Raw genomic sequence first — 18,238 nt, 5'->3', positions numbered from 1 at the left:
GAATAATATTCCAGATGACCTGGAATGATCTCGAGAGAACTCCAGTAACTGAAGCAATTCCTTTTAAGGATAAACATCAAAGAACGACATTGCTCAGGTTGCAACCTCTCTGTCTTTCTGGCAGCAGAACCTACCCTGTCCCTTTGTACTCTGGCACTACAGATGCTCTAAATCTGATCAGAGGTGAAAATGAATCTCTTATCACCAAAGTTTTCTAGGAAGAATCAAAAGGAAATCTTTCTTTGGGAGGCTGTCCCAGAAAAAGCTACGATGGTGAAAAGAGCCCAGGGGAGTCAGATGTTCCTAGTCTGGAACATGCACTGCCATTTATGAACTGTAAAGTCACTCGACTTTCTGGATCTCTTTGCACATCTAAAAACAAGGCAGTTACGATTTCTGAATGGCCCTGCCTCCTACACTGGTGTAGAGGATCAAATAAAACCTCCATTCATTCCACAAACACCTACTGCGTCTCAGTCACTGTGCTAGGTCCAGAAGCATGGATGGCCCCCTTGTCCTAAAAGACCTCACAAGCCACACAGTTATTCTCAATCATGGCTGCATACGGGAATCACCGGGAGTGTAAGTTTAAAAAATATGGATGCCTGAGTCCCCTGCATCCTGGCCATGCGAGATGAGACACATTTCTTAAGCTCTTAGCCTATGCTGCATGTGTATGATGGGAATAACAGAAGCTCTTTCATAGGGTGGTTGTAAGTATTAAATAATTCATAACACCTGCTTAGCCCCGTGCCTGGTACAAAGTAGCAGGTGATGAACTGCTGGGAGTGGGGTGGGGAAAACCGGTAACTACGTAACTGGAGTAGCGATGTTTGCTACAATGGAGAGAAACATGCAGGTGCTCTGAGGGTCATCTCACTCTGCTGGCTGGGATGGCAGTCCTGGAGGATGTGATGTTAGAGGCGACTTTTTAACACAAAGGTGGTAAATTAGCCAGATAAGCCTGGTAGGCATTGGGGGTGGGGAACATCGCAGAGGAGTCTGGAATTTTTCTGGAGCGCGGGAGGAGAAGGAGGGGTGAGATTGCGGAGAGCACAGGGGCCAGATCTTGAGGGGCCTTGAAACCACGCAAGGGGGGTGGCCTTTAATGCTGCTGGCCACCAGGAGCCACCGAAAGGTTTTAAGCTGGGAAGAAGGCGATCAGAGTCGCGTTTACGTTGGGTCACTGCATCCTGCCGTGGCTTTGCGGTGATTTGAGACCGGAGGAGGGTGATCAGTAGGGACGGTGGCCTGGGATCAGGCAGCTGCAATAGAAACGGAGTAAAAGGCCTGAGAAGAAAGGGCGCAAAAGAGGCAAAAACCACGGCCCTTGCCGGCGTTAGGAGGGTGAAGGATGCGGAGGACACGAAGGCCATCCTGACCTTTTGAGCGAACAGTGGGCAAAGCAGGGAAATGGCACGGCCTAGGGCTGGGGGTCTCAGCACGAGACGGGGGCTCTGGGTGGACTACGGCAGATCCCGCCGAGGGCCGGTGAGTCTGAAACGCCGGAGGCCTGCAGGCCGAGGTCGCGCTGGCGCGGCGCCTGGGAGCGCGAACGACCGGGCGGAGCGCGGGGTCCCAGCGCAGCGCGCCCCCAGCAGCTCTGCCCACAGAGCGCCCGCCCGGGGAGCCGACCGCGGGGACGGAGCGCGTCGCCCCGGGGGCTGATCCCAGCCCGGGAGGGGCTCTCCCGGCGCGCCGGCCGGGATCCCGGCTTCCCCGGGGGACAGGCCCGCGCCGATCCGTGTGGATGGAGAGCCCGCGTCGCAGCGCGGGGACGCCGGGCACGAAGCGCGGGCGGGGCCTGGGCCTCCGCTCCGGGACTGCTGGACGGTAACCGGATTGAGGCGGAACCAGGGCGAGGGCGGCTCCTTCTCCTTCGCCTTGCGTCACTTTAGGTGTTTTGGGGTCGAGGAAGAAGGACGTGGGGGAGGGCAAGTGTTTGTCGAGGTTAGTTTTGGTTTGGTTTGTCCTTTGTCGTCTGCATCTTTCTCTTTTGTTTGATGTCATGTTTCCTCCTTTGCTATCACCCATTCTTCACTTTCTTTAGGTATCTTGGAGATGTTACACAACCTGTCTACCCCTGTATATTTATGATTCTTCAAACAGTAACTATTGACTTTACCAGAAGTGGATTTTTGTTTTTTTCTGTCAAATGTTGTCACCAAACTAACTACGTGAATAGTTTACTCAGGCGATTATGTTCTGATGCTGATTCATGAGCTAAATTCTGGGATTTGTATTTCTCTGGAATGTTCCATAATGCCCAGGAGTGTGGTAGGCACACAGTTGCCTTTCAATATAGTCTTGATAATCTGTCACTTTTTAAAATTCATAATGTAATCCTTTTATTTTTATTTATCTCAAAAGATTCTGTGTTCTGACTCAACACACCATTTTACCTTAGAAGTTTTCAACACTTTTTAATGAAAATCTTTTATATTCCTTCACATGCACTCATCTGCAGCAGCTAGGGATTAAGATACTGAAGTTAAGTTGGTTTAACAAACCTATCTCAACGAATAAGTGAAGATCATTTTAATTGATCTGTCACTTTTGTATGCAGAGAGAAAGCAGTATCCTCTTCTCATTCCTCTTGTGACCTGATTAGAAAGCCCCCCACTCCCAAGCATGCCCTCATTCCCTCTCACAGATCCTGCCCTGCCTCCTAACTAGCAACTCCAGTTTCTCGCATTATGGTCTAGCAACCCCTCTCCCGAGAAACTCCTCAGGCCCATCCTTAGTAGCACTTGGATAAATGTCAAGGTTTGGGCACCTGGCTTTTCAGCCTGCCTTTCAGACTCTGCATGTCCATCGTTTGTGACCCACCCAAGCCTTCACATTCTTTTCGTTCTCTTCTCTTGTGTTGTTACTGGAAACAGCATGCAGTAATGGAAAGATGCCATTTCAAACAACCATATTATGAAAAAGAGCAAACACATAGAAATAACATCAAACATCTGGTCAGTATTTAAATTTCCAGATGTCTCCCGCTCTAGTTTTGTTTAGTTTGTTTGAATCAGGATCCAAATAAGCTCCAAATAATTGGTTAATATATCTTAAGTAATTCCTAAGTTCCCCTCCATCTGGACTTCATCTCAGCCTCTGGACCACTTTCTGCCGTTACTGAAGTAAATTATTAGCTTTTTAAGGACCTTTTCCTAGAGGGTGAAATGGACTCACCAGTGATGTCTGGACTTAGAGTTGTGGAATTCCTTGGCATTTTGTATGCCTTTAAAAGCCCAGCATTTTGGCTTGGAATCAGAAAGTGGAAGAGAGCATACAGAGACAAACCTCATTCAGCGGCATCCTTGAGGTACTTGAAAAACATACACATGTGGGACTTCCCTGGTGGTCCAGTGGTTAAGAACCCGCCTTCCAATGGAGGGGACGCGGGTTCAACCTCTGGTCGGGGACCTACGATCCCGTATGCCCAGGGGCAACTAAGCCCGCGCGATTTATAGCCTGAGCGTCACAACTAAGACCTGATGCAGCCAAGTAAATAAAAACAAAAACAAAACACACACACACACAGTGGATTTGCTGCGAGAAGCTAGGTTAGAATCTTTACATTGCAAGGATGTGCAACCCCTCAGCCAGTGTGTTGCTTGACTGCTTTCCCTTCTTAAGTCAGTAGTTTTCCTCCTCTTCAATATACACTTTTCCCTCTTCCCATTTCATACTTTCTCTCTCGTCCCCAAACTGGCCTTCATGCTATCATTCTTTCTAATTTTCTACCAATGCCCTAATACCAAAGACTGGCTGACCACTCATCAGAGATGCTGTAGAAGAAGTTTGGGTTTAGGTAGAAAGCGGACCCAGAGTTGACCTCTATGGTCCAGCTCTAGAGTGCAGGTAAATCAGGAAACAAACCTGATGCGGGGAAAGAAATTGAAAGGAAGAAAAACCAGTCAGACCTCTGTCGGTGAAGAGTCAGCAGATGGCGGCTTAAAAATTTAGTGCACACTGTTTCTGCCCCACGACGTGTCTAAATCCAGAAGTTCTTCTGGTAGATGTACACACTGCAGTGGTAATGTAGGCACCTGCACTACACTGATCAACAAGTGCTAACTCACTCAGACTGAGAATAGCCCAATTCAGCAAAAAAGTCCAAATTAGGCTATCTCAATATTTTTTTTCTGTATGTGTGTGTTCTACACATATACAAAAGAAACATTCTCAGTGCCAACTTCTAACCTTTTATTGTTTTAACTGTGGATTACATTGGTCTTAGGAATTTCAATTTACCCTTAAGAAAGGATATTCTTTTCCTACTGAAGGAAGCTTTTCTTGCAGTCTTAAGATTTCTCTTTAAGCTACTTGTACCAAGTTTATCAAGTGAGCTTTTATCTGGGCTCACAAATGTAAGAAACCTGTTAAATGAACCCAACTTTTGTGGAAAGTCGGGTGCTTGAATTAGGGGAAATACATTATGCTATTTATCATTCATTTTCAGAAGAGTAGTTGTAGCTGGGAAGAAACCTAATGACCTGGTAATGCTTCTAGTTAGCTTTCAATCCAATACCCCAAAATAAAAAGTAGTAAGTTATTGAGTTCAGAGGTGGTAATTAAAAAACATCTAGTGTTTCATATGTAAATCTTGCTAAAGGAGTTTGCACAGTGAAGGTGAATGGACATAGTTTTCTTTTTGCCTGATATACTACATAGAGAAGCATCCTGGCAGACTTCTCACCGTGGAGATTCCTGAAGATGGTGTACTGATGGTTCTGTAGGCTGAACGCCACTAGAAACTCTACTGACTCAGGTATGCCAAGGGTCCTGCTTAGAGTCTTCAAGGAATCAGAGGGTTGTACTGTACTGTAATTCTTGTATTTTCTTTCATCCTTAAAAAAAATAGCTACCGTCCTTCAGGGGAGAACTTTACACATCATTTAAGATAATATTTTGGGATTGTGGGAGCAGAAAATGGGTTACTCAATGTAGTGTCTTTTGGCAAATAAAAGATATTAAACAACATGTGCACAAAAGTGTTGAAAAGTAAAGTCCAAGAATAGAAATCCCTTAACACAATGATATAGTCATCCTTCTGTAAATATTAAAAAAACCCAAAAATGAATAAAGATCGGTACGCATTCTCCTTTTGTAGTGGAAGCTCCGTAATTAAATCTTCCCTCCTTATCTTTTTTGAAAACTAGCTTGAGCACGGATGGGCAAATGGGGGCTCAAAACAATTTTGGAGAAAAATAAAGTCAGGTGGTTACCTTGGATGACAAAGTGTAACTTCTGAAAAGTATTTACTTGTTAGCTTTATCTCAAGGAGAATGAAGCAAGACTATGAGGGTAATGGAAACATGATCTTAGTCTGTTCTTTGCCCACTTTCTTTCACATATTTCCCTATATAGTTGGGAAAGAAACCAGATTATTCAGTAAAAAGGGAATATTTAGCATTCCATATACTCGAGGGTAGTTTATTGCAGCATACATGTCTTACTCTCAGCTTTTTATTGGTGTATACTCTCCTTACCTTTTGGGGGAAAGAAATTACTGAGTTACTCTCCCTATTTCAGACAGATCCTGTATGTCACATCATTGAGGGCTGAGGTGGGGACTGCAGTCAGTTTTCTGGCCTCGCCAAATCTGGATTTTACCCTGAGTTTTCTTTTGCTTTCTCTTTTTTTTTGCAGTTTTGTGAACTCTTGGGACATCAAAGAACTGTAGTAAAATAATATTATAAAATCACATATCAATGCTGAATATTGGTATATAAGACTTTAGAATTCCTTTTTACTATTAGCTCAATTTTGACCCTACAGGGTGAAAAGTTCCACAGTATTCCAGAGGTGACTGATTGCCCCATAAGGTATATTACACTTTTTAAAAATAGTGTGCTCATAAAAGTTTTTTTCTAAACAATAAATTTTGTCTGATGTATATTCCTTTTAAACATGTACAAAATGAGAAAAAGATCCTTTGTGGAAAAGAGAAATTGGCTCTAATGAATAAAAAAACTGTAATAAAAATGCAGAAAAAGACTATGTAGCTAGATTATACTTTTCTGATTAAAAAATTACATTCTTAAGATAAAATAACCTATAGTTCTGACATCTGATTTCTCACACAACAGAAAACTTACTGGGCATGATATGGACTGTGTGTGTGTGTGTGTGTGTGTGTGTGTTTTATGTATTTTAATACTCTCGTTTCATGGAAGAGGTCTATTTTCTCTAACTTTTATACAGATAAACTCAACATGGTTGGATAAAAGACAAGTTCCTCTCTCAGACGTGATAGCTAGACTTGGGTAGCAAGAAACGTCATTTGCTATATATTAATATGCATGATGCCATTTGTTGTTTTAAAAGCATTTTCTTTCTTTCTTTTTAAGGCTTTCTGACTGTTGGAATGGTTTTAGATGGTCTCCCAGAGAATGAAGGCATGGATGGCTCACATGAAGCGCTGGTTGTTAAAGACAAGGTGGGAGCATTTATAAATCTGCTTTCAAGGTTTGCCTAATCTGACTCCTGATTTGCACATACTCTTTCCAAAATATATTTTGGACTAAGATGCCGTGTATAAAATAAAGGAAGTTAGGAATGGTGTTTTCTAACCATCTAGAAGATTCACCAGGCTTCTAGTAATCTATGTAAAACTTATTAATTCCATGTTATTCCTGAATAAATATTTTAAAGGCCGGGGAGCTAAGAGTAGGGATAATTACTTCCTATTTAAAAAGAGGAGGCAGATTCATTTTTAAAATAAATTTATTTATTTTATTTACTTTTATTTTTGGCTGTGTTGGGTCTTTGTTGCCATGTGCGGGCTTTCTCTAGTTGCAGCGAGCGGGGGCTACTCTTCATTGCGGTGCGTGGGCTTCTCATTGGGTGGCTTCTGTTGTTGCAGAGCACGGGCTCTAGGCACGCAGGCTTCAGTAGTTGTGGGACTTGGGCTCAGTAGTTGTGGCTCATGGGCGCTAGAGTGCAGGCTCAGTAGTTATGGGCGCACGGGCTTAGTTGCTCCGCGGCATGTGGGATCTTCCCGGACCAGGGCTCGAACCCGTGTCCCCTGCATTGGCAGGCGGATTCTTAACCACTGCACCACCAGGGAAGCCCCTCATTTAAAAAAAAACTATACTGTTAGTAGTAATAGGGAAGTGGCAAAGGAGTAGTCCCTTTTATTTTGATAATTTATATATCTATGCATCTACATCTATATATACAAATGTTTATAAGATTTTTCAGATAACAGTGTAAAACCATGAATTTAAAAGCATCAAGGCCACTTGAGAATAAGAAGTGTTCTAAAAATAGTAATTGGCATAGGGATATAACTGACCACAGACATCTAGCAAACAGAATGGTTTAAGGGATTCTACAGGTGTAAGAAGATTATCCAAAGTTCATTTCAAACCTTGAAAATAAAAGTCATTTATTTTTGACATTTTCATGCTGATTCAATACTGATTTTTTTTTAATGAAAAAGAATAAGAAAAACTGTAAGAAATAATTGTAACTTGACATTTATTCGAACATTTGTCCTGGATTATTTTAGGCTTGGCTGGAAAGGGGATATATTTTGGACAGGGTATGAAAAAAGAATTATGATGCAGGTAGCAAAAGATACCCTAATACAACTGTTATTAAGACTTGATAAAAGTTTTTTTAACACAGAATCCACTTTTCCCCAAATAAGTCATGAAAACCTCACCATCCATGATAATTCGTCTTCTCAGTAGCAAAAATGAAAAGATGTCAGGCTTTATTTGCGATACGCAGACTCAGTTAAGGGCACTTATGTGCAAGATTTTGGGCTGTTTATCCTGACTATGTATGACTGGAGAGAAAGCATTCATGAGAAATAGCAGTTTGTATGTGAGACAGGGTAGGGAGGGGAGAAGAGTATTCAGAATTCTTTTTTTTTTTAATAGATAAAAACCTAAACAAAACTTTGATTTCTTATATGTTTTATTAATTTCAAGCATTTTAATTTTAGCTTTTGTCCCTTCTTCTTAAATGATGTTGCTTGCAAGTGTAGCATTACAACTACACACAGTCCTGATCATGATTTTAAAAAATTCTTTGTATTCAGACTTTACATGGTTCTTTCTCGTCGTAATAAGCTCTGGCAGGTAGCAGGCTGCAAACTGCAAACTAAGCATTGAAGGAACTGCCTCCACATATACTTCTGGGAGTGATGTGACAGCCTCTATCATGCCTGCTATCTTCCAAGAAGTTCATTATTCTCTCAACCCCCATATTCCCTTCCTGAACACATAGAGAAGCAGTAGTTGGGTGGCTCTATAGATACTGCTGGGGTTTCTGCTCTTCTTGCCATCAGGGCTGCGGTGATGGAGTGAGGGCTAGAATCTCTCCAAGTCTCAGAGCTGCAGGTGTTCTCATACTTATTCAGTCGTGTGGTTATTGCAGGGTTATGTTTCCAGAGTTGCCACCAAATAATATGAAAAACCATTAGTTAATATTGGACAATGAAATGTCTAATCATTTAGATAAACATGTCTAAAGTGTTGGATCTAATGTTAGTGAGATCATCAATTCTCTGTTTCTTATTCAAACGAACAGTTGAATATTTTATTTATTTACTAAAATAAGTTTTATTTATTTATTTGGGTGCACTGGGACTTTGTTGCAGCATGAGGGATCTTCGTTGCCGCGTGCGGGATCCTCATTGCAGCATGCGAGTTCTTTTAGTTGCAGCATGCATGATCTTTTTAGTTGCACATGCAGGATCTTTAGTTGCAGCATGTGTGATCTTTTAGTTGTGGCATGCGGGATCTTTTAGTTGCAGCATGCAGGATCTTTAGTTGCAGCATGCGGAATCTTTAGTTGCAGCATGAGAACTCTTAGTTGTGGCATATGGGATCTAGTTCCCTGGCCAGGGATAGAACCCGGGCCCCCTGCATTGGGAGTGTGGAGTGTTAGCCACTGGACCACCAAGGAAGTCCCTGAATACTTTAAATGAATGTAACGTTTAAGAGTAGTAACATTTGGGGATGCTATGAATTCTCAACATTCCTACAGAATGAAACAAATATAGTCATTCCTCAAATATATGCCGATCTCTGTGGTTTGCAAAATTTTCAAAGGTTTCAGCTGCATATTCATAATGGATTCTTTGCAGAACACAACAGTCTATATCACTGCATCTTTATCATTTTAGGAATAGGTACAATGAAGAAGAAATCTGTGCTTTCCTTGCAGGTATTGAGCTAGTGGAACATTTGCTATATTAAAATAATTTTGTATTGTATTTGATTGACATTCAACTTTAAGTTAATTATACCTCACCTCCTACTCCAATATAGAATGTAATACTTTAGACCTTTCATCATTAGCTTAGCATAAACTAAGAAAAATTTTCTTTTGATGCTATTTACTTACTTGGGCTAGACTTGATTTATCTGAATCATTACACTCACTCTTTTTTTTTTTTAAACATCTTTATTGGAGTATAATTGCTTTACAATGGTGTGTTAGTTTCTGCTTTGTAACAAAGTGAATCAGTTATACATGCACACATGTTCCCATATCTCTTCCCTCCTGCGTCTCCCTCCCTCCCACCCTCCCTGTCCCACTACAATAAACATGGCTGATTTGGTAAAAAGAAAAAGCATAAAAACTGTTTTTGTATGAGATAAAAATTCATTATTGCTATCAAGTACAAATATAACCTTCTAAAATAGGTTTTGCAAGTAAAATTAATGGAAACAGGCAATTTGAGCATCTGTTTATTAGAAGTTGTAAGTTAACTGAATTTATTAGATGCAGTTTTATAGCGGTTGCAGTCAGAATTTCAAAGAAAGCAACTTTCCCTGAGAGTTTGTCATGGCCTGTGGGTGAGCAATGTGTGGCACAAGTATAATCACTCTCAGCGGTGACAGGAGGGTAGGGCAAAGGTCCTCACTTAGAGCTGATCCAGGAGAAAATATGCAAGCACAGCATGAACTCCATGTGGTAAACGGCCACTGAGAAGACCCTCCGCGGAAGAAAACTGAACAGGATGGTCACCAACAAGGCATCTTTGCCTTAAGTTTTTGCTAATGTTGCTTGTCTGGGAGAAAGGTGGTTATGCAAATAAAAACAGTGAACTAGAGCCAAACAACAACAGAAAACAAAAAAACAGCCCATAGCACACTCTCAGGGAAAGTTGCTTTTGAAATTCTGACTGTAACCACTATAAAACTGCATCTAATAAATTCAGTTAAAACTTTTAATAAATAGATGTTTAAATTGAATGTTTCCATTGCCATTAATTTTCAAAGCCTGTTATAGAAAATCGTATTTGTACTTGACTCTGGAATCAGTGCCCTGCATCTCCCTTCCCCACGTCCATGTGTACCAACATTGAGGTACTCCGCTATGAATGCTATCCTTCTGATGCGGGAATAAAGCAGAATCACTGACAACCAGCTTTTCCTCCTCTTAGCCTTTTATTAGCCAGGTACTAGGAAGAGAAATGTTTAAGACATAGCCCTACCCTTGAGGAGTTCATAGTCTTGTATAGAAACTGATGAAAAATTAGGATGTAATGAATGTGATTAGTGTAGATTTTTCTGTTTGAAGTATTGGAACTATTTACCTGTTTTTGGGTCTTTTGTGCAAAATCGTTTGTAGAAGGGAAGGAGCAGAGAGGATGACAGAATCTCTATATTTAAAAAAATGGACACACACGCACACCCCCCCACTGCCACCAGATGGCAACGTGATATCTGGAGGATTTTTTTAAATTCAGGGATTACTGCCTTGTTTCAGGATCATTTAGATTAGTACTTTCTCCTGCCACCTAGGCTTTTAATCTCTTAGTGTGGAAACTGATTTTCGTTTTTGGTTCACTTATTTGCCTTACTAATTGTATCAAGCATATGAAACCCTGATAAATCAAACTCTGTGTAGCAAATAATATGTTTTTCATTAGCTGTTTTGTTTTTTCACTGTTACGACAGTACCAACTTACATCTGAAGTCCAAAGCCAGCATTTGCTCACTCTGAGGTGGGACTGGTGAGCGTCCATAAGTGGCATGGCTGTTTGGGAGTGCTTTTGGTTGGGACACTGAAGCCAGAGCTCCAGAGTATATCCCCCTGCTAAACAGGTTATAAAAGGATGTTATTCTTTTTAATAAAATAGTACAAATAATTCCTCTTGAAAAGTATCTATTACCTCACCCTGAGAAGTGTTTGACTTGGATAAGCCACTGTTAATTCTAGTCTTTTAACATAACTGAACATGTTAAAGTGATTTAGGCCACAGGAGATTTTATGGCTATTAGAAACTATTTGGCTGCAAATATAATACGAATAAAATAATAAATGTTTTTTATTTTGATTAAACCGATTTATATAGTTTTTTTCTGGAATGAATCATAATACATTTGTCTTCCACATAATTCTGTAATGTAGATAATATGTTAACTCCCACTTTTGACCTCATAATTCATGTTTTTATTGTTTGTAGGCCAGTGAGAAGGATTCCTCATTATCAAATTCTCATCAACAAGTCTGACAGAATTTGCATCTCCTAAACCTACATTTCCAAGGAGGTCCTAACAATATTTATGGAATATGAGGCACAGAATCATAAGTTAAAAAATATTTTTCCAGGTCTTATTTGCATTGAACTCAAATTAACTGTCAAATAAGAATACTGATATAAGTAAGGTAAATACTACAAAAAATGTAATCTTTAGCATGTAGCTGAATGGAATCCTAAATTTTATCAGTAATATTCAGAAACCTTATTTTAATAGTATTTCCTTCTAAAAAGGAGCTTGGAACATAGTGGGTTTGTTTCAAATATCCTAATTAGAAAGAAATTTTCTTTCAGAAAACAGCAATTACAATTTTTTCTTTCTTGAAAGATTTTCTTTAAAAAGGGGTTCAGAAGAAAGAAATTGTCAGGATTAAGGATTAAGTTCGGGATAGGTTTATTCTAGCAGGCTTTGTGGCACAGGTCCCCTAAGTAATTCATTGTGATACTCCAGTATCTGCCATGTGTCAGAAATTAACTTGCCATTAACTGACAACTAAATTTGATACCCTTAGTCTTAAAGTACACAGGATGTCATACATAAACCAGTCCAATCTTTGAAGGATTACTTCTCTTAGATGCTGTACAGAATTGTAGGACTGTCCATTTTATAGGTTTTTTTTGAGGCAACATCTTTAAAAATGCCTATAAATTCTAAAAAGTGTTTGCTAACTTAAAATTTGTTTTTAGGTATTTATTGCTAAGTTGAAAACCTTCTTTACCAAATATGATAGGACCAAAGATACCAATGAAGCCATGGCTAAGAAAAACCAGCCCCCGTGGTTAAATTTTATTGAGTATGAACAATTTTTTTCTTGATGTACAGACTCAATAGTACTTTTCTACCCAACTAGATAAATAAAAGCTAAAATATAATTTATTTAACTCTTTTTGGAAATAAAACTTCAACATACCTTAAACTGGTTTTCTGATAAGTTTATTTTTAATATGACTATTTAAAAATTCATCTTAATGATAGATTTGGAAAAGCCAACTTTTATTTGGGTTGACAATAATCAAAGAATGCAGCTGGTATAGTGGCTACCATTTACCAAGTAACTGCTATGTGCTAGGCATTATCCTTGTGGTCTTACAGTTATCAACTTTAATCCTTATAGCAACACTGCAGGGTAGGTATTATTAGCCTCATTTCATTGGTGAGGAAAGAGAAGCTTAAAGAAATTAAAGTGCCTTGACAAGTTTCTATAACCAGTACATTGCTCAGCAGATATTTGAGAGCCTACTCTGTGTTGGCCCTGTCACTATGCTAAGACTGAGAATGCAGCTGTGAATGAGAAAGACAAGATCTCCATTCTAAAGGAGCTTACATTCTAGTAGTAAAATCAGGATTTTAAAATAGCGGTGTTGGATTCTAAAATTTTTCTTCTTAGCTTCCACACTCCTTCCCACCAAGGATACTACAGAAGAGATGGATTAAGCGGTTTTAGTGCCACTTAAGAAAGTGGGTGGGGATGAAAACTACATACTGGAATACGTTATAGGAAAGAAACATTGGTATATGAGTGTCAAGCTCTATCAAAGGAAAAACCCTAGAGCTTAGCTGTATGGCAGGGAATGGAAAGCCTGTGCTGCAGAACAGACTTGGCTTATGTAGACACACCTGCAGATGGTGTATAATGCAATAGCAATGATATGTACTTGCTCAGATAGCCTTAAGGATCAGTAATTTTCTCAGTGTATGGCCCTGCACTGTCCAACACAGTAGCCATTACCTACTTATGGCTTTCGAGTCCTTGAAATGTGGCTAGTGCAACTAAGGAAATGAATTTTAAATTAAAAAAACATTTTTAATTTAAAAACTGACACGTGATCCAGTTACTAGATCTTTCAAGAATGTCTGGAACAACTGGGTGTGTGAATCTATTTTTTCCACCTATATTTTAAGAAACTTAAATACAGATCAAGTATTTCTGATGAAAATTTAGCATCTGAATTGAGATGTGCTGTAATATAAAATACACACTGGATTTTGAAAACTTAGTATAAAAAAGAATATACAATATCCATTAATTATTTTAAGAATAATTACATGCTGAAATGATAATATTTTGGATATACTGGGTTAAATAAAATATTAAAATTAGCTTCAACTGTTTTTCACTTTTTAAAAAATGTAACTACTAGGAAATTTTAAATTACATATATGGATTGCATTATATATATTTGTACTGGAGAGTGCTGGTATAATCAAAGGAGCCCTAGTGAAGAGAGTCTGGTCAATATATTATCTTTTATTTCTGTCATCAAAATATTTTCTTAGTATATCTCATTACCCTTTTATCAAGAGTTATGTATTGCTCATCATTCTTTCTATGAATGTTAACAATCATGTTAATAACTGTCAATATTTTGTCCTGTAGTAGGAATATAAAATTATTTACACATACACTTATATGAACTGTCACTATGCAAGTGTGCACATATAACACATTTATTCCCAAACAGTATTTCCCACAGTAAGTTTTCAAAAACAGAAAGTAAACATAAGTATTCTGTGGAACTATATTCAAGGATTGACAGGCTTGAGGGAGAAACACCTTATATACTACACAATATACATATATTCAGGACAAAAGCAAACATTATAAAAAGTATAAAAATAGACAAAAAGATACAAACACAATATATTTTGGTCAGAATTTCAGGTATGTTTTTTTTTCTTCTCTCTCCCCTTTACTTCAAAAGTTACAAATACTTTGGAAGCAGCATATATTGTTGCACTTTTGATTTTTTGTTGTACAGTTAACGAACCTGAGAGTCTGGATGACTGGTGATCATCTATTTGGCCTTCCCATTCTTTCATTTCTTCTTCTTTGATGAATAAAGGTTTTCCTAGAGTTTGGCCAACAAGATTACAGACTTCTTGAGCTTTGCGCCATGCATTTTCCACAGCAACGACACAGGCTTGCCGTCTTAGGAATTAAATGCAGAGATTATTAATACGACAGTCAACAAACCGCAGCACTGAATAGTTTTGTTTAATTGGTTGATAATTAATTTAAAGATGTGCTTAACTTACCGAAGATTCTCAGTAGAACCTGGAGTATGATAGAACTGGGGTTGGCTGATGACAACAGAGCTATCTAGCTTTTCAACAAGAAAGTTACAAATATTTTGCATTTTTCCGAATTCAGTAAATGTAATGCAGACCTGTAAATGAAATGACAATTGAAATTATTTTCATGTCTGATGCATTATTTCAAATCTTTCTCTAAATGTGAGTTAAAAAAAGTAAAGCCAGGTTACAATGAGGTCATTTTATAGTATGTAACAGATATGAAAGACCTACTTGGTACTTATAACTAAATTTTGTTATTAAATTTATTTTTGCTTATGAATTTTGTAATTTATCTAATGTTGACTTGAACATTTAAAACTTCATTTTAAATCAGTCAGAGACTTTTTATGAAAGAGAACTGGAGGGTTTCCTCTTCAACTTTATTATTCAGCTAAATTCTAACCCTGATGAATGTTTCATGACTCTTTAGTCATCTATGCCATTAGTTAGCTTCCTGATTAGTGGTAATTACTTCATACTTCACTGCTGTCATTTGAGGTATGTTTCTTCTTCCAAAAGTTATTTTCAGATCTATATGCAGAAGTTCATCTATTTCACTATGTCCTCTGTCTTTAAATATGTGGAAGCAGCAAAGAGAAAGAGAGGGATGAGGTAACCTCCTGAGTCATCTTATACACTGAAGAACAGTTGCCTTTAATCATAAATGTTATCCAGGGAAGACTGATGTTCTATCTGGTTTCAATACTAAGTGAATAATGTCTTTTATAATCAGTTTGTCAATTTCATTTTTTTTTTTTTTTAAAGCTGACTGGGATTTTGAGTGGGGTTGCAATGACTCTAAATATAGATTAAGGAAGACCTGATACCTTAATGATACTGAGTCTTCCAAATCAGGAACAAGGTATGTTTCTTCATTTATTTAGGTCTTCTTTAATTTCTCTTAGCAATATTTTGTAGTTTTCAGCATACACAGTTAAAAGATCAGATTTATCCCTAGGTATTTTATATTTTTGATGTTTATTAGTTCTAATAGTTTTTTTGTAGATTCCTTTAGATTTTCTACATTGATGGTCATGCTGTCCACAAATAAAGACAGTTTTACTTCTTACTTTCCAGTATGGATGCCTTTTATTTCTTTTTCATGCCTCACTGCACTGGCTAGAACTTCAAGTACAATGTTGGATAGAAGTTGTGAGAGTAGATACGTTTGTCTTGTTCCTGATCTTAGGCACAAAGCAATCAGTGTTTCATCAATAAATATGATGGTAACTGTAGATTTTTCACAGGTTCCCTTCATCATTTTGAGGAAGTTTCCTACTATTTCTAGTTTGCTGAGAATTTTTATTAGGAATGGATGTTGGACTTTGTTAAATGTTTTTCTTCATCTACTGAGATCATCATATGTTTCTTTCTTGTTAATATGATAAACTAGATTGACCAGTTTTTGAATGTTGAAACAACCTTTCATTCCAGGGATGAACCATACTTGGTCATTATATATTATCCTTTTTATATATCACTGGATTTGATTTGCTAAAGTTTTGTTTATAATTTCTGCACATAAGTTTATGATGGACCACTGGTCTGTAGTTTTCTTTGCTTGTAATGTCCCCCCGCCCTCCCCCCACCCCCACCGGTTTTGTTATCTTCTGGTTCCAAATAATGAGTTGGAAAGTATTCCAGCTTCTTCATTTTCTGGAAAAGTTTGTACAGAATTGGCATAAATTCTCCCTTAAATGTATGCACTTTTTAATTTCTCTTTTAACTTCTCCTTTGACCCATGGGTTATTGAGAAGTATGTTATTTAAATTTCAAATATTTCAGTTCTATCATTTTTGCCTTAAGTATTTTGAAGCTTTAATATTAAATGTATAAGTGTTTAAGACTGTTATATTCTTGATTGACCCATTTATCATTATAAAATCATCTTTATCTGGGTAATACTCTTTGCTTTGAAATCTACTCTGTCTGATATTATCATAGCCACTACAACTTTCTTTTGGTTATTGTTAGCATGGTATATCTTTATGCACCCCTTTGATTTTTTTTTTTTTTTGCGGTACACGGGCCTCTCACTGTTGTGGCCTCTCCCGTTGCGGAGCACAGGCTCCGGATGCGCAGGCCCAGGGGCCATGGCTCACGGGCCCAGCCGCTCCGCGGCATGTGGGACCTTCCTGGACCAGGGCACGAACCCGTGTCCCCTGCATTGGCAGGCAGACTCTCAACCACTGCGCCACCAGGGAAGCCCTGGTTTTTTTTAAAGTCAGGTTTATTAAGGCATAACTTATAGAGAGCAAAATACACTCCTTTTAGTATATGTCCTATGAATTTTGACAGATGCATTTACTCATGTAGCTACCATTATGATCAGTCCCATCAACTTCCTCAAATTCCCCTGTGCTCTCCACATCCCAGCCCCTGAAAGCCACTGATCTGTTTTTTTTTAAATAGTTGCACTTAATTTTTTATTTTTTGGACAACTTAAAAGGTTACTTTCCACTTACAGTTACTACAAAATATTGGCTCTATTCCTCGTGTTGTAACTCTATGTCCTTGAGCCTATCTTATACCCAATAGTCTGTACCTTCCACTCTCCCACTCCTATATTGCCCCTGCCCCCCAACACTGCTAACCATTAGTTTGTTCTCTGTATCTGTGAGTCTGCTTCTTTTTTGTTTTATTCACTAGCTTTTTATATTTTTTAGACTTCACATGTAAGTGATATACAGTATTTGCCTTTCTTTGTCTGACTTATTTCACTTAGCATAATGCCCTCCAAGTCCATCCATGTTACTGCAAATGGCAAAATTTCATTCTTTTTTTTATGGCTCAGTAGTATTCCATTGTGTACACACACACACACACACACACACACACACATATACACCATAGCTTCTTTATTCACTCATCTGTTGATGGACACTTAGGTTGCTTCCGTATCTTGGCAGTTACAAATAATGCTGGATGAACACTGGGGTGCACGTATCGTTTTGAATTAGTGTTTTTGTTTTTTCCAGATATATACCCAGGAGTGGAATTGCTAGGTCATATGGTAGTTTTATCATTTGCAAATATTTTCTCCCATTCAGTAGGTTGTCTTTTCATTTTTTTCAATGGTTACCTTTGCTGTGCAAAAGCTTTTAAGTTTAATTTGGTCTCATTTGTTTATTTTTACCTTTATTTCCTTTACTTTAGGAGACGGATCAAAAAATATTGCTGTGATTTATGTCAAAGAGTTTTCTGCCTATGTTTTCCTCTAGGAGTTTTATGCTATCCAGTCCTACATTTAGGTCTTTAATCAATTTTGAGTTTATTTTTGTACATGGTGTAAGAGAATGTTCTAATTTCATTCTTTTATATGTAGCTGCCAGTTTTCCCAGCACCACTTATTGAAGAGACTGTCTTTTTTCCACTGTATATTTTTGCCTCCTTTGTTGTAGGTTAATTGACTATAAGTGCATGGGTTTATTTCTGGGCTGTCTATCCCGTTTCATGGATGTGTCTGTTTTTGTGCCAGAACCATACTATTTTGATTACTGTAGCTTTGTAGTATAGTCTGAAGTCAGGGAGCATGATTCCTCCAGCTCTGTTCCTCATTCTCAAGATTGTTTTGGCTATTAGGGATCTTCTGTGTTTCCATATAAATTTCAAAATTATTTGTTCTAGTTCTGTGAAAAACGCCGTTGGTATCTTGATAG

General features: G+C 38.3%; 1 protein-coding gene across 1 annotated transcript in view; it reads right to left on the bottom strand.

Annotated features, from left to right (window-relative positions):
• Positions 1-9,546: 9,546 nt before the first annotated feature.
• Positions 9,547-18,238, bottom strand: part of IRAK1BP1 (interleukin 1 receptor associated kinase 1 binding protein 1) — a 40,293-nt gene continuing 31,601 nt past the window's right edge. Inside the window, exons 3-4 of the mRNA XM_030859342.2 lie at positions 14,541-14,671; positions 9,547-14,433 (exon numbers count right to left, since the gene is read on the bottom strand). Of these exons, the coding sequence (XP_030715202.1) occupies positions 14,163-14,433; positions 14,541-14,671 (402 nt within the window). The 3' untranslated portion in view covers positions 9,547-14,162. The remainder of the gene's footprint in view (positions 14,434-14,540; positions 14,672-18,238) is intronic.

The sequence above is a fragment of the Globicephala melas genome, chromosome 14, assembly GCF_963455315.2.
Source record: "Globicephala melas chromosome 14, mGloMel1.2, whole genome shotgun sequence".
NCBI lineage: Eukaryota > Metazoa > Chordata > Mammalia > Artiodactyla > Delphinidae > Globicephala > Globicephala melas.
This window is presented reverse-complemented; position numbering and strand designations above follow the sequence as displayed.